The sequence below is a fragment of the Meles meles genome, chromosome 16 (assembly GCF_922984935.1).
Source record: "Meles meles chromosome 16, mMelMel3.1 paternal haplotype, whole genome shotgun sequence".
Taxonomy (NCBI): Eukaryota; Metazoa; Chordata; class Mammalia; order Carnivora; family Mustelidae; genus Meles; species Meles meles.
This window is the reverse complement of record NC_060081.1, coordinates 78669006-78684831: the sequence shown is the minus strand read 5'-3', so window position 1 is coordinate 78684831 and position 15826 is coordinate 78669006. Positions and strand designations below refer to the sequence as shown.

At 48.3% G+C, this 15826-nt stretch overlaps 1 protein-coding gene across 7 annotated transcripts in view; it reads right to left on the bottom strand.

The window, feature by feature from the left end:
• The window catches only part of STX16 (syntaxin 16), a 28551-nt gene extending 15782 nt beyond the window's left edge, over positions 1-12769 (bottom strand). For 2 of the 7 annotated variants that reach the window (XM_045980663.1, XM_045980661.1), the window contains exon 1: positions 11917-12766. Coding sequence is in view for 5 of the 7 variants with exons in the window: in XM_045980661.1 (XP_045836617.1) it covers positions 11917-11997 (81 nt within the window). In the remaining 2 variants the exon portion in view is untranslated. Of the gene's footprint in view, positions 1-4110; positions 4123-11868 lie in introns of all 7 variants that reach the window. The other 5 variants (XM_045980662.1, XM_045980658.1, XM_045980660.1 and 2 more) reach the window with 5 other exon arrangements.
• Positions 12770-15826: the final 3057 nt, after the last annotated feature.

Sequence of the window (15826 nt, the reverse complement as noted above, 5' to 3'; positions counted from 1 at the left end):
TCTATAGCCATGCTTATGGTGAAAAAGAAATTCAGCAGCACTTGGATGAAATGTGTCACTGATTTTATCAGTACAAACTTAAAATTTAAAAAACCACATTGTTTTGAGAAGAGTAAACACAACTGAAGATAAATGTCAATTATTTGAAATAGGAACAAAGATGAACATTAAAAAAATATATTTTAAGTGCAAAACAATCACCCTTTCAGTTTCAGAAACCTCACTTCACATTTGAGAACATGTTTTCTTATTTTCTTAAGACCGAGGACATATCAGTTTTCAAGCCGTCACTGTAGCCAACACAGGCTTTAAAAACGGCCAGATTTTTAATTCTCTTCACTCATCCTTGCTGAATTTCAACTTAGTCCCCTCTCTGAATATAGGACACCGGTCTTTAAAGCTTTTCTTAAATGAACTTGTGCTTCTCAAGTAAAATATCTTCCCCTATTTTTTAAATTAAAAAAAAAAATTGAGTTAAAATTGTACTCATAAGAATTTCAGAATTCCTGTCTCTGATTTGTGGCTCTGTCCTCCGAGAACTGTGGGGGTGTGCGACCCTAACCAAGGGCTGCCAACACAGGAAAATTCCAACAGAAGCTCAAAACAGCACACCCAAAAGGCTTCTTCCCCGCCCCCCCCCCCAAAAGGCTTCTTCCTAGTCTCACTCAAGTCATCTTTCGCCCTTGATCCACTTCGGACATTGACATTCGCCCCTAAAAGAGCACCAGACAGTACGGACGAGTTCTTGATCTATGGAAGGAACGCACGCACACACAGACTCTCATAAATCTGGCTGCTCCGAATATAGAGCCTCTCTACGCTTAGAAAGCCCTGAGTTAGTGGACTGTAAGATTAAGGACAAGGCAAAGCCTCTGTTGAGATTAGCATGGTCAGACACACTCCCCCTCCCACCCCCGGACCCTGCATCTGAAAATAAAATAAACAAACTACGTTCAGTCATACTGCCTTGGCAAGAAGAAACAATACCGACAGTTCTGGATTGTTTGTGGCAATGATCATTTAAAAAGTCCAGAAGGGACTTTGAAAATTACAGCCCGGCCACCCTCGCTTCCACGGGAGGTAATCAGGAGCACGTATGATGAAGTCAGGCCACAGGCGTAACAATCAAGGGATGTCAGCCCTACCGTGTGTTTTTTAAAATCTGTGAAAGTTTTAAAATAGTGATTACTTTTTCCGGTTATGAAACAATAAATGTTCAAAACAGACACCTTTTTAAATATACAAAAAAATACAGAAATAAAAAATCAGAGAATCACACCAGACATATAAATGCTGCTAGTTTCACTGGTTTTCCTTTCTTCTCAATTATTATACACATCCTTAAAAAAAATCCGTAGGGAGCTATGATGGCCCGAGTTGCCGGTGCTGCCCTTCCACTAAATTGATCTCTGTACCCCAGCAAGTCTTCGGAGGGGACTGCCCCTGTTGTACAATATGGACAAGGAGCCCTGCCTCCTCCCTACATGTGCCAGCTCCCCCACGACATTCATTCTCAGCAGGTGACCAGTGCGGCCAGTCTGGGGCCCCCATGTCCCCACTGTATCACTCCCCGCTGCCCAGGCTACGTGGTTTGAGAGCTTGACATTTACTTCTTGTAATTTTTTATTATGTCCTATTATGAATTTTAAAAACCCAACAGCTTGGGAGATGACTTTGTTACAGAAGAGGAAGTAGATGAGAGCAGGGAGCAAAGGAGAGGGCTGGACACTTCCCTGGGTACGAGAGCAGGGACACCGCGCTTGGTACTTCTGGAGAAGGAAGAAGAGCGGTCCCCCAGGCTGCGGACTTGCAAGCTGATCTAAGCAGGAGAATGAGAGTCTGATGCGGACACACTACGGAGCGCCACCGCACAGGACGGCTTTACTCGGGGAGACCCGAGGGATGCAGTCAGCAGAGTCTGCTCAGACGTCACCACAAAGGGCTGTGTCTCCACCTACCTCACGCCCAGAACCAGGGGGTCACTCTCACCATCCCCAGAAGGCACAGATTTGCAGCCCCCCTGCAGCTCCGGCGAGGCAGGGCTCTGGACACCCTTCCCAAACATCCCCAGCCCCGACCTCACACCTGGGAATTTAGCAGTAATAAATATACAATTATAACTAGCTGAGTCAACAATAAATAAATGGAACGAAGTAAATAAAATGCAATTCTGGAAGCCACCCTTTGTAAAAGATGGATGGTTCTGGACAAAGGACATGAAGGGCCAAGTGAAGCGCTCGAGAGCCTGAGGAGGCCCCGTGCACAGGGGCGGGGACAGGGCTTTGAGTCCAGAGAATTCCTAGAGCACGTGAGCTGTGTGTGGCGAGGGGGCTCTCCACGCAGGGTCTCTGGTGACAACGTGGAGAGCCCCTTTAAACGCCCAGAAGCTAAGAGGAAAAGCAGAAGGGCCGGCTAGCTCCAACAGCGGAAGGAGGAAAGACTGGAAATGGGCTCAGAGGGCCAACCCCGGTACCCTGGCGTCAGATGTGCTCCTTGTGTGGACAGTGGCCAACGGTGCTTCAACCCAAGCTTCTTCCCTTTGGGAGATCGCACACTTCCCTTTGGGAGCCTTCAGACCCGCATCTCCGAACCGTTCAGCAAGGGGGATCATCTGTTCTACCAGGCCTCCTCCCTAAGCCCCAGACCTTCACGCCGCTCGAGGCTGGTCAGCAAAGCCACGGGCGTCCTGCCGGCCACATGCCACGGAGAGGGTTCCCCTCACTGTGCTGCAGCCGCTTCTCTCGCCCGGGCCTGGGTCCAGGCTGAGCGCTGGCAGGGAGGCCATGGTACGTGGCTCAATGAGCTACCTGCCTAAGGGTAGCTGCTTTTAAATCCTAACTGTTTTTTAATGACAAAAGTAATACATGCACATGTTTTAAAAACAGATATCCAACCTAAGAAAAAGGTAAGCAATGAGAGGAAGTTTCTCCTCCATCCCAGACTTTTCCTGGATGGTGTCCACTGCAAACTGTTTACCGTGTCTCTTCAGAAACCTTCTAAGCACGCACGAGCATCAATGTGAGTCCTCCTTCTCTAAATCAGAAACTGAGAGAGCGGGAATCACATCGTGCGTGCTATCTGGCCCCGGGCTCCTTTGCACTCAGCCACGAGCCGGGAGCTCAGGGGGCTGCGGCCCGCGGGGAAGGGCTCCACTCGGTACGAGGGACGGAGCCTCAGGACACGATCTACCTCACTTATTTCACCAGTTCTCGATGCAGGATACTGAGGTTGTTCCCTGTCTGTTGCTATTATCGATGCGTTAAAAAGGATTTTAAAGCGTACAGGTGGATCTTTATCTTCTAGTTAGACGCCCCAACGGTTTTGAAGATAGTCACCCTAATCCCGGCTCACTGGTCAGACTTCTAAATTAAAAAAAAAAAGAAAGAAACCAAAAAACACTCCCCTCCATTACAATTTTTAAAAAGTCTACCCTCAGGAAAAATATTTTTACCCCTTTGCTGCTGAAATGAGTGATGGAGACACAAAACGGACAGCCACAGTTCAATCTCCTTCCTCCTCAACCCTTTCATTAGCAGTTCTAGAATAAAGTGCGAGGAATATACACCCTCTTCATCTTCCGGGTGAACTGTCAGTAAGTCAGGAAAAGGCCAAAAGTGTGCTGCCGGGAAGGGGGCGGAAAGCAGACCCCGCACTCCCCAGCTCCGTGAGCGCACATGGAAGCTCAGCGGCTTCACCCCAAACACAGGGCTATGAAGCCTCCCGGGCAGGTCCACAGGGCCTGAGCCCTCCTTCCTTCGGGCTCTCCCCAGACATCACGTCCTCCATACTCCACGTGAGTCACACACATAGTCCTAAAAACAACCCGGGTTTTTGGAAGTTCAAGAAAAGGCTGCCAAAGTCGAGACACTTTCCTAAGAGCAGTAAATAACAGTTCCTTAAGCCCTTCCCTAAACCGCCAATTCACCTGGTGTGAGAGCGCATTAAATAAATCCTGAGGATTAAATTGTTAAGCACAACAATTATAAGTAATCAAAATAAATGCGAAAATATATATAAGCTCTGTTAGCGTTCTGTGTATGACCAAAGACTTCAGGAAAAATCTGACATAATTGTATTAACTAACATACAAAAATATTCAAAACACAATACCTCATCCAGCTCCTGAAGAGACATGTCGTTCCCATCAGTCCCATCCAGTTAGGGATAGCAAAGAGAAAAAGAAGGATGGGGACAGACAGATAAGGTATGGTCAGTTGAGAAAACACTGATCTTAAGCAACTCTAAAGCAGAGTAAAAATAAAGATCCACTAACCCAGGCATTTAAAAAATCTTCCCCTTTTGATTGTTCCTTAAAAAAAAAAAAAAAAAAAGCTACATCAATATACATTTTTCTTTATTTATTGTGATTGTTGTTTTGGTGAATGAAATAGGAAACAAACAATAAACAGTTGTAAAAATTAAAATACAATAAACAACATACACTCGCTTTAGTTTCACTAAAATATAATGCCAATCTGTTTCATAAATATAAACTATCACACACAATATTCTAAATTTCCCTTAGGAAGATAAAAAAAAAGAAAGCAAAGCTAAAATGCAGTTTCACCGCGTCAAATTCATGTACATTCAGCATGTAAATCAGCCCTGCAAAGGCAGCAAAATTAGAAAATGAACACCCCACAAAAATCATCCATGGCTGTATTCAGATAATATTCGAGTGACCACACATGTAAGGTCTCTACAAATTCAATCCCGCAGACACGGCTTTATCCGTGGTAATAAGCAAGCCGAGAAACCATCTTCCCCGGAGAGAGACAGGTGGTAAAAGAAAAGAAAGACTCTTCCCGTTTGCTTGCTATATATTATTACCAGCTTAGAAAGCACACAGTTATTTATAAAGCTATTAGAAAAGCAAGTAAACAAAACAAAACAAAAAGATAAGGAGAGATTTTTTTTTTTCCTAAGGGGGGTAGGAAGAAAGAAGCACCGGCAGCCAGAGGATTAAGTTTCAATTTAAAACTGAAGGTCCTTTTCCAGATCAACATGGAACTTTATCTTCTGAACAGATATTTACTAATGATGGATAATCTACACAACTAGGTCTTTTTTTCTTTTGTGCAGTATTGATCAGTGAAATAATTAGTGGTAAATTTCAATAATCAAATGTGTTTTTTTTTTAATGCTTAGCAGTAAATTTAGAAAATTAAAAACATAACTTCCTTATTTAAAAATGAATAGTGCAAATGAAACTGGTCTATCAGGGCCAAAATATTATTAAACAATGACAGTAATAAAAAGTGTAATCAAGAAATATTCCTCCATGTAAAAATTCAATTAGCTGACATTATAGAAAGCTGAAAGTCCTCTTCATTCCTTCCACAATTTGCTTTGAGAGCAAAGAGAACTGTATTTATATACACACCCTGCCGTAACAGTAGTACTAGAACATTTTAACAGAGAAGATAGTGTCAAATGTAAATCTGATTTAATTACCTTTTATTTTAAAAAGAAAATGTTTCTATTTTTTAAAAGCTTTAACATTTTCATCAAGAAAGCACTGAAATGTCTGTATTAACAAAACAAGGCACAGGGCAAACCCCTAACTTTGGGGTCTCCGTCTGTCCATCTGCCTGTTCTGCAGCAGCTCCGTGGCATCTGATCTCTGAACAAAGTGTCACTGCAAACCACGGTTAAGATCTCTGCCACTCGGGAGCCTGTCCTCGATCATTAACCAAGCACACACGCCCTGATCTTTTGGTTTCCACAATTATTAGCTGATAAGAGGTGAAATCAGAATCACCGGCGAGGTAAGACTCTCTCTATCGCAAATAAGAAAACCAAGCTTCAAAATGTATAAATCCATTTCCCCAATCTCAGAGCTTAATGGCTGAGATAAGAACAGACCCAGGTGTTCCGGCCACCTTCCACCCCACCTTCCAGCATCTCTAATTTTATTAACAGTTCAGGGAATTACTAGCCATAGGCAGCTACTACCGTACCACATCTGGAATTAAATTCAGAAGGTCATCTTTTCAAAGAGCCCCCCCCCCCAATCCCATTTTGCTATTTAAAAAGAGAAGGAAGGCCTTCAAAACTCCCCCAGCCACCAAATTACCAGAAAATTCTCCCAGGACCCAAATTAAAACATTTAGAATTACCATCAGGAAAAACCAAAATATAGCCAAATGAAAACACGTTACTACACATCACCACCTTCTAAATCTTTACAATGTCTAAATCTAGGTTTCTGACCTGCTCATGGCATATAATCAAGCAAATATTGAAAACTCCAAGCAACATGTGGAATTTATAGTCTAAAGAACTTTCTATATAGAACTGAAAAGTAAGTGGAAACCCATCTGTGTTTACTCAGGAAGTCTGGGAAAGTTGAGCAAACGGAGTTGGAAGCACAGGTCTAGGCTATATAGTGCTATTTATTTCCGTTCCTGCGCAAATACAAGTTTGCTTCACTTTTATCCAACAAAGTACCCTTATTCTCAAATAAGCCTCACTGCTCAAAGGGAATCTTTAGAGGAAGGAAAGCAAATGAATCTGAAGAGAAATATACAATGATTTCATACTTGGATTCTAAAGACAGAGAATTAATTTTCCAACAGACTCAGTGTGGACTAGAACCTTTGACATGCTGGTAAAAATGGACTCTGTAGGGTTGCTAACTGACATACAGAAGAGGCTAGCCTAGTGCAAGAAAAAGAAAAAAAAAAAAAAAAAGATTTAAACAATGGGTTCTTCCGTTTCCCAGGACCTGCGCCACGAGTCCTGGAGAGGCAGCCAGCACTGCGGTGGCCGGGTGGGCCAGCACCGGCCTCTGGAGCCAGGGTCGCCCGAGGCCCCATCCCAGCACCCTGACTCGCCAGGCGGGTGACAGCGGGCGAGCCCCCCAACTCCTACAAACCTCAGTTCCCTCCTCTGTCTCATGAGAACAACAAGGGCACCTGTGTGGCAGAGCTCCGTGAGGATGAAATGAGGCCGCACACGGAGAGTGCCCCCGTGCGCACAGTCAGCTCTCAGTAAGCCTTGGCAAATATTACCGTCACAACCGAAGAAGGACTTCAGATTTCCTACAACCTTAGTTAATCCTCAGTATCATTTTTTCCCCTAAAGCCTACCATGTTTCATTCAAAATAATGTGCTAGTTCCAAACTAATCTAATTCCAAATAACCCCAGCTTCCATTTACAGATGGTGCGTTATTTTCACGCAGAGGACAGGTCAGGCAGTGAACGCTAACCTGTCGCTCCAATCCCTCCATCAGATCCATCCCAGATCAAAGCAATCACACGCGTCCTACAGCACCTCATTAGATGGAACAACTCAACAACGATGTTTCATTCAAGACTTTACACGTTGTTTGGAATGATTATTTTACTTTGTAAATTCATTTCAGTTCCTTAAAGCCAAGCTGCCTCTAACTGCTTGAATGAGGTGGTGCCTTAAAACCTGCACTTGGCCAAAACAATGTCAGAGTTATTTCTGCAAAGCATTGGAGCTGCTTCCTGGGATTTCTGCGTGACACCGGGCTGACGGGCACGGGGACGCTGTGGACTACTTGTCCTTTTTAAATGAAAGCTAGGGCTGTGTGCTGGGCCAGGAGAAACTGTATTGAAACCCTAGAAATCACCTAACTTAAGCCCCTCAACTTATAAATAAGGCAAAGACGCCGGAAGGGCTTAAAAAGCTTGCCTACAGACACATTCTGGGTCAGTCGCAGAGTGCGACGACGTAACCCTAAATTCCGACTTCAAGTCCTGCGCCTTCCTTTATTTCACACCTGCCCTTGAGGCACAGCGGCGATGGGGGAGCCCACACTGAGGCCCAAACACAATAAATGAGAAATGCCAACCACTGCATTTTGCTCCACATCTAAAAATCAAACCCCAGTCTGTTTCTAACAATTAGTTTTACCAGTATCAGTACAAGCAAAAACACAATGCAGTGGAATTTTGTTCAGTTCTGGGTGGTAAACTTGAAAAAAGCATACAGAAACACTAGGTTTCATTCACAGGCAAGAAACTTAACCAGGCTGTCTGAGCAGGGGCTGCTGAGCTAGACGGAGAAAGCTCTCGGCAACGCGGAGGCTGCAGGTTACCGTGCAGAAGCAAGAGGCTTCCCGTGTCAGAGACCCCGAGGGCCAGAACCCGAGCTAGGACCCCAGGACAAAAGGTACAGAGTTGGGGTTCATACGGGCAAAGACTTTTTTTGGTAGCACAAGAGGTGGAATGACTGGCTGCTGGAATTTCCTACAGCCATCACAGAATGTGGTCAAGGAAGAGAGGCACAGGGGTTATCACAGAGGGGATGTTGGGTCAAGGACCTTTAGGTCTCTGCTGGCCCAGGGGACTTTGTTTGGTCGCTGTACATCCTCCTTAAATTCCTGCTTAGCTGTGACATATTTGCCTGAACGCTGCAAAAACCTCTTTCAGCATGCATGCATATGCTGGTACGCACAATAAGCCCCCCTTCACCACCACCCAGCTTCTGGAGGTTTTTCCCCCTCCAAGTAGGATGCAGAAAAAAAAAAAAAGAAAAAAGCATGTTTAAGTTTTTTGAATGATACGGCTTTAGAGGTCTGTGAGGTACACACATGCAAACAACTTGACAATTTCCACAGCTTTTTCCTTAAATAAGGATGTGAACGTTCAGATTTAAAACTTGAAAAAAACAAACCCCCCAAACCCCCGAACTATCAGTTCAATGTGATTTACTGATTTCTTTTGGGTTGTGTGTGAGGTAACAAACACACACTAAAATCAACTTCTACAGCTTTTTCTTCTAACCAGGAACTAGAAAATTCAGGTTGTGATTTTTTAAATTAAGTTAAACTCTAAAATTTAGTTGCTTCCTTTTTAATTACCCAAGTTTTACATATTTACAAATTGTCTTTTAATTATTTTTCTCACGTTTTTAGTGACCTGTATATATCTTTTAAGTTTTTATTTATAATTTTTCAAACATACAGAAAAGTATGTAAAATGGTGTAATGTCACCCCAGAGTCCTCAACAGGTTTAACAATCAGTAATACTTTGCCTTATTTGTTTCATATGGGGGGGTTAAGTATATAAAAAAGTGGCATTTTAACATTTTACTACTAAACATTTCAGTAGGTATCTCTGATAAAATTAACAAACTTAATTATAATTACTTTAATTAACTCATCATTACTAATATCACCTAAACCCAGTCTATTTTCAAATTTAACAACTATGATTTTCTTTGATTTGCTACAGGGTTATGAAACTTCCAATTCAGAAACGAGGTGTTAACATTTCTATGAGCTAGATATGCAGAGAAAACACTGCCTAAGTTATTTGATAAAGTTTTAAAAAATTGTGTTAGACATGGCTTTCTTCCCAAATGTTTATAGCACTTTTCCAACTTCCAGAAAAGTCGAAAGAATTATACCCTGTATTTAGTCATGTTAACACTTGCCATGTTTGATTTTGTGTGTGTGTGCAGAACCGTTTCTGTTGAATCAATTGTAAGCAAACTGAAGATATAATACTTTGCCCCTGAACGCTTCAGAAAAATCTGACATGCCATGTGTTTTTTTAATGTGCACAAAAATATGAATGTGTATTTTCTTTTTAAATTCTAACTTAAGCAAGCCATTTTTGTTTAATTGCAAATTCTGTTTTTTAGATCCTCTGGGCTACAAGGATATTTTACATGATCTGATTGCTTACAATCTGAGAAAAATTCCAAATAGACTAATCAAAGTATGTAGTATTTTAAATGGTAAAATATATAGAACATATCTTTCAATGTTCTGAGACGTGTGTATTTAGTCTGATCCTGAAATCTATTTTCAAGAAATTGTCTGAGTTTGCTATACCTATCTGCACCTTTTGTTGACATACCTATTTTTCCGAATTGTATACTCCAGCCATCCATATTTAATTATCTGCCTTAGCTTATATATATATATATATATATATATATGTTTTTAATTGCCCAACATAGAAAACCATTTTTCAAAAATCTGTTTGACTTAAAGATGCACTTTTAAAAAGCTGCCCGGCTTAGACACCAGGTTTTTAAACTGTCTGATTTAATAATTAATAAGAATAAAAGTCTCATGTTACCCAACGGTTCAGGGCGTTTTGAACCTTATATATGATTAAAAATTTAAAAGCAAACAACGTTTTCAATAAATTAAAATTGATACCTTAGAAACATTAATGCGAGTTTTAGTTCTGTGGGGTTTTTCCACCCCATCAGTAGCATAAAATCAAGCCATGTAAGGAATATGCAATTTTGACATCTTATTTGATAAAACCGAAGTTCCACTGAGGAGTTTTATTCATTCGGTTTCTACTCTCCAATTCTTGGCTTATTTCAGAACCTTCTTTCCAAAATCTGCACTGGAATTATTAGCCCGTGTCCATTTACACTTGATTTCAGTATAGTAAGATTTCTTTAGTTAGCATGCAGGAAAAAAAAAACATTCAAATTCTTAAGTAAATAAAAAATCTAAACACACCCCATCCCTGTTTTCTATGCTTTTAGACCCGACTACACTATTTTATTCCTCAAACTGTTTACACGGCTTGAAACAGCTTTTCTATAGGAGAAATATGGCCAAAGACATTTTCTACTTGTGATTTACAAAAAGGAAAAACTGTCTTTGTGGACGGTCTTTCCATCACCAGGACACATGGCATGATTTTCCTGAAGCATTCAGTAAAGTCATAAAGGAAAAAAATTAGGAAGCAATATGGTCCCTAAGGGGAGAAATAACTGAGATCCCCAAAGCTGCGTGTCTCAAGTATAACGCCTGAGAGTCTGGTTTGGGGGTGACTTGATTCCCTCCTCCTGCCTGTCTACAGCAAGGAGCCCCCCGCTACCAGCTAGTTTTTTCACTTCACTTTTCCATTTCAGGTAGTCCAGGGCTCATCGCCGCCGGGCACAGAGCATCCGGACCCCTCGCCTTATTGCTCAGAGCAAGAAAGAGCAAGAAACCGGGGCTCAGAAAGGGAAAGCGGACCTCTTCAAAAACAAACAAAACCGCCTCAGTCATCTTCCCCGGCCTCCCCGGTAGGCTCCACCGCGGGGCTCAAGAAAGGTTCAGGTAATTTTAAATCAAAAAACATGGGCTGTTCTGAAGGTTAGTTTTCACATACACACCACGGTTGGTTTTGTTTTTTTAAAGTTCGAATGGAGGGAAAAGCTTAATTTCCTGTGTGGGAAGTGGAAAACGAAGATCCTAGCACCCCAGTCTCACACACGCGAGCCCCCAGGAAAACCAGCGAGGCGATCGTTCACAGGGAACGCGGCCCCATCGAGGGCGGCGAGGCCAGGAGCAGAAAAGGGGTGGGGGAAAAAACAACAAAAACCAAAACAAACCACACACACACACACACACACACACACACACACACACAACCCCACTGCTTCCCCGTTTTGGGGGGGGGAGGGTGCCGTGCATTTGCAAGGATTGGGGTTCTGCGAGCCCGCAACCCGGCCATCAGGACCAAAGTGAGGCCCCGTATGCGGGTGGGAGGCGGGGGGGAGGGGGGCTGAAACAAAACGAGACAAAAAGGCTTCAGAAAGGCCCCAATTTTCCCCCAATCTTCGTGTTAAAACATATGTAAATTGGAGGCGGCCAGTCGTGCAGTGACGACCGCGGCGGGGGTGGGTGGGGGGAGGGGTGCGGAAGTGAGCGGGAGAGGGCAAGGCCGAGCTGGCGCGGGGGCCTCCAGCTGCTTTCTCCGCAGCCGGGGTGATAGGCGTGCCCGGGCCCGCGCCGGGGGGCCTTGCGCTTCCGACCACTCTCAGTCTCATTACTCTTACTTCTTTTTTTAAACAGAGAGACAGACAGAGACAGACAGACAGGCAGAGCCGCAGTGCACACGGTGCGCGTGTCGGAGAGGCCGCCGGGAGACTCACCGCAGCAATGCTACGTGAATGCAGAGGGCTGGAGGTGTGACTACTCACTTGCTCGGCTAACAGCTGCCGGTTTTGGATGGAATTATTCCGCAACAACAAGAAAGCGTCGGTTAAACGCCTGGTGGCCATGGCTCACCCTTTGTGACCCCCTCTCGGGCCCCCCGCCCACTTATCGTCCTGGTTTATTCACTTTCTCTCTCTCTCGGCCTGGCCCAGGCGGCCCGCCCTGCACGGAAACCCCTCTGGACAAAGCCTCAAGCCCACCAGGCGCAGCTTTGCGCCTCGCCCAAGCGCGGAGACCCCTCCCCAAATAACCACCTAGGCTTTCCAATTGTCTGACTCCCCCTACTCAGGTTCTGCCTTCGATCTCTAAGCACTTGAATCCCCCCAATCCTTGCCTGGCTAGCCAACGTCCCAGAGACCCCACCCCAATCCAACCTTGGATCTACAAGCGTCTAACTCGCCAATCCGGCTCTGGGCTGGGAGGCCCTGAAGCCCCCTACCCCCCTTTAGTCTCTGAGACCCCCAGGGGTCTGTGCCCCCTACCCCTAACTTGGCTCGCAGGCGTCGAGGCCCGGCCCTAAGGCCTGCCTCTGACTCAGTTTCCCCACCAGAGGCCTGGCCCAGGCCTCCTTTGGACAACCCCGGGACAGGCCTGGGCCCTGAACTCCAGGGCGCCTGGCCCTCCCTTCCTGGGCCTGGTGGGAGCTGGCTAAGGCCCGGGCCCGACCTCCTGACCCCTTCCCTTTCTGGGCGGCCTGGTCCTCCACTGCTACAGGGGCCTGCCCGCCTCCAGGAGGGCAGCAGGGCCTGCCTCCCCAGCCTCCTCACTCCTCTTCTCCGGCTCCCTCCATCCCCGGATCTGACTGCAGCTCAGCCCCGGGCCGTTTCCGTGCTGTGGTCCCGGGTTCAGGCGTCCCCCCGGCCCTCTTCCTGTCCGTCCCTCGCGAGTGCCCCCCTGCGACGTTCACAAGGCTTGCTCGCAACGTTCCGGGAGCGGGAGCTCCCTGCCCCCCTGCCCCAGGGCGCGGGAGCGCTCCGCCCTCTTCCCGGGGTGCTCCCGGGGCGCCCGCTTTCCCCGTCCCAAACTGGGCCCCGGGCCGGGGGAAGCGCACGAGCGGGTCGGCCTGAGCCTCAGAAGCGTGCCCCCGGGTGCACAGGGTCGCCAGGGGCCTTGGCGCGCACATTAGAGTGGAGTCGAGCGGCAGGCAAATTTGGGCCCCCGCAGAGGCGAAGTTTGAGGCGCGCGCGGAGCCGGGGCGGGAGAGGAAAAGTTGGCGGCGACTGCCTCTGGAGGCCGAGCACGCTCCACTGCAGGCGGCGGCTCGCGCTCGCCTTTTTTTTTTTTTTTTTTTTCCAATTCTGAGAAAAGATGTATCCGAAAAACAGCCAGGAGAGGGGAAAAAAAAAAAAAAAAAAAAAAAGCCAGAGCCGGAGCTCCAGGCCGCCCGGGCCGCGCCGCCGCAGGCAGCCGGGGGTCGCGGGGGCGCCGGCCCTCCCCGGCGGCCGCCTTCTGTAGGGGGCACTGCAGGGTAGTAGAATTTCAAGTGGAAAAGTTCCCCGAAACTTGGACAGCCCCCCCTCCCCGCCCCTGCCCAACTTTTTCCTTCGCAGTGAGCCCGGGGCCGCGTGCTGGGCCTGCCGCGGTCCCCCCTCCACGACGAGCCCCGCAGCGCCCCGATGTCCCGCGGGCCGGCCGGCCGCCCTGGGGTCCGCTCCCCCCGAGGACCCGGGCCGGGAGGCGGCGGGCAGAGGCTCCGCGGGGCTCGGGCCTCCCGGGACCCAGAGCGGCGAGCCGGGGTCAGCCGGAAGGCAGAGGCCGAGCCCCGCCGACCGTCTGACCCGGGGCCGCCCCACGGGCACCCCGAGGCCAAGGCCCGAGCCGGGCGCGACGTGGGCCCAAGCGGGCCGGGGTCGCGGAGCCGGGCGACCGCGCCTCCGCGGGGCCGAGGGGTCTGGCTCCGGGTCCGGGCGAGCCGGGACCCCCACCGCGGGAGTGCCCGGCGGAGCTCGGCCGTGGGGTCCCCGCGGCGGGACGTCGCCCGAGCCTGGGAGTGAGCCCTCGCGCCTCCAAGGGCTCCTGCGTTCACCCAACTTTGCACACGCGTGTGTCTGCCGGTTCCCGCATGCCGAGCGCGGCGCTCGCGGCGAGAACCGGCGGCCCGGACCGGCTCCCCGGGCGGCGGCGCCGAGCCTGCCGCGGCCCATACCGCCCGCCCGCCCTTCGGGGAGCCCTCGGGGTCCCGGGCCGGGGCGACCCGCGCGTCTCTTTGCTTTTCTCCGGGAGAATGTTCCTATGGGCACTCGTGACAGACACTAAAACGAACGTTAAAAACCCTGCTGGGGAACACAGAAATGCACCGAGCGAGGGACACGAGCGCGCCGGGGAAGGGGCTGCGCTGGCGGCGCCGGGCGGCGGGGGGCGCGGACCCGGGGCTCCCGTGCGGGCGACACCCCACCTCGCGGCCCGCCCCTCCCGCTGCCGCGGCCTCGGCCGGAGGAAGGCGGCCGCTCCGGGGGCGCCGACCCCGGCTTGTCTCGTGCGCGGGAATTCGGGGAGCCGGGGTGTGCGCCCCCGGGCTTCGCGCCGCACCCCGGGAACACTGGCGCGTCCGCCGAACGCGGGAGCGTGCTGTCCCCGCACGCGGTGATGTGACCCCAGGCCGGGCGCACGGCCAGGCCCCCACTCCCCCCTCGGAGAGCACGTATTGTGAATCCCAGCCGAGCCGGCCCTTCGGCAGGAACATCAGATTAGACCCGTGGTCCGCACTCCGTTCCGGACTTGTTTACTTCAGCTCGGTCTCTCCCCGGGCTGGAACGCGAGCTGCCTCCTCGCAGGGGCCGAGTTTTATCCATCCGTGTTGCCACTGCCTTCCCACCTGGCTGGGAAACGGCTTGCTTTTAAAACATGCCTATGAATGAATGAGAGACCCGCGCTTTAGTCCCCACACTCTGCGACCTCCCTCGAGTGACTTTGAGCCTTTAGAGCCCTTATCTGTTAAGAAAGGAAAAAAAAAAGGGGGTTTTTTTAATAATCCTCGTAATCCGTGCCCTGTCTGCCTCTCTGGGGCCGTCGTGAAGATCAAGTGGGACGGGTGAAAACGTTTGTAAACCGTCAGATGCCGAGCAAACAGCACATAGGATGCTTATTCATTCGTCCCCTTCGCTGGGAAAGCTTTTAACGAAGTAATTCCTGGGCTTGTTTTTCAGCCGATGGTGGTCGCCCTTCGTGGTCAGTCTTAAATATTTATTGAGGGACAATCCCGTTCTTACATTTAGGAAATCAATCAGGCTTCCATTTCTTTGAGAGAAATGAACAGTGCTTGCACACATAAATAATGGAAGAAAGATCCTCGTATTCCCAAAACAGCCACCCAAGCAACCCAAGGGCCCAAGAGCAGGGAAATCACAAGCATCCATGAGATTGGCAGAGCAGCTCAAAGGCGGCGTTGTGCAGCTCTAAGCCAGCCGCATCCAGGCGTGGGACTGTGTGCATGAAATAGTGTTAAGTGAGAAGCAGAGAGGCACGCTGGAAACGATGGTGTCCGTGGATGCCCTGACCCACATTGGAAGGGGGAGGAGGATGTAAATCATTATATTTGAATGTTCCTTGGCTGTTTTATTTTCCTGTCAAGTGGCTTAAGCCTGATTTTTTTTTTTTTAAAGCATTCCCTCATGGCCAAGTATGTGTTTCCTTGGAATTGAAATCTAGGTTGATGGTTTTATATTTTAAAAGCTTTCATTGTGACTCATTCTTGGCCTGGGATAGGATTCTGTAATACTCCCCAAGCTCAAAGAGCCTGGGTGTCCTGTTTCTTGGGCCTCGTTCGTACCACTTTCTAACATTTTGCCAGGGGATCCAAGAAGTCACTTGTGGAGACAAGTGTTTCATTGTCTTCCTGTGGTCTTAATCAGGGCGGAAGGGAACCATAAACATGGAATCTCCCAGCTGAAGCCA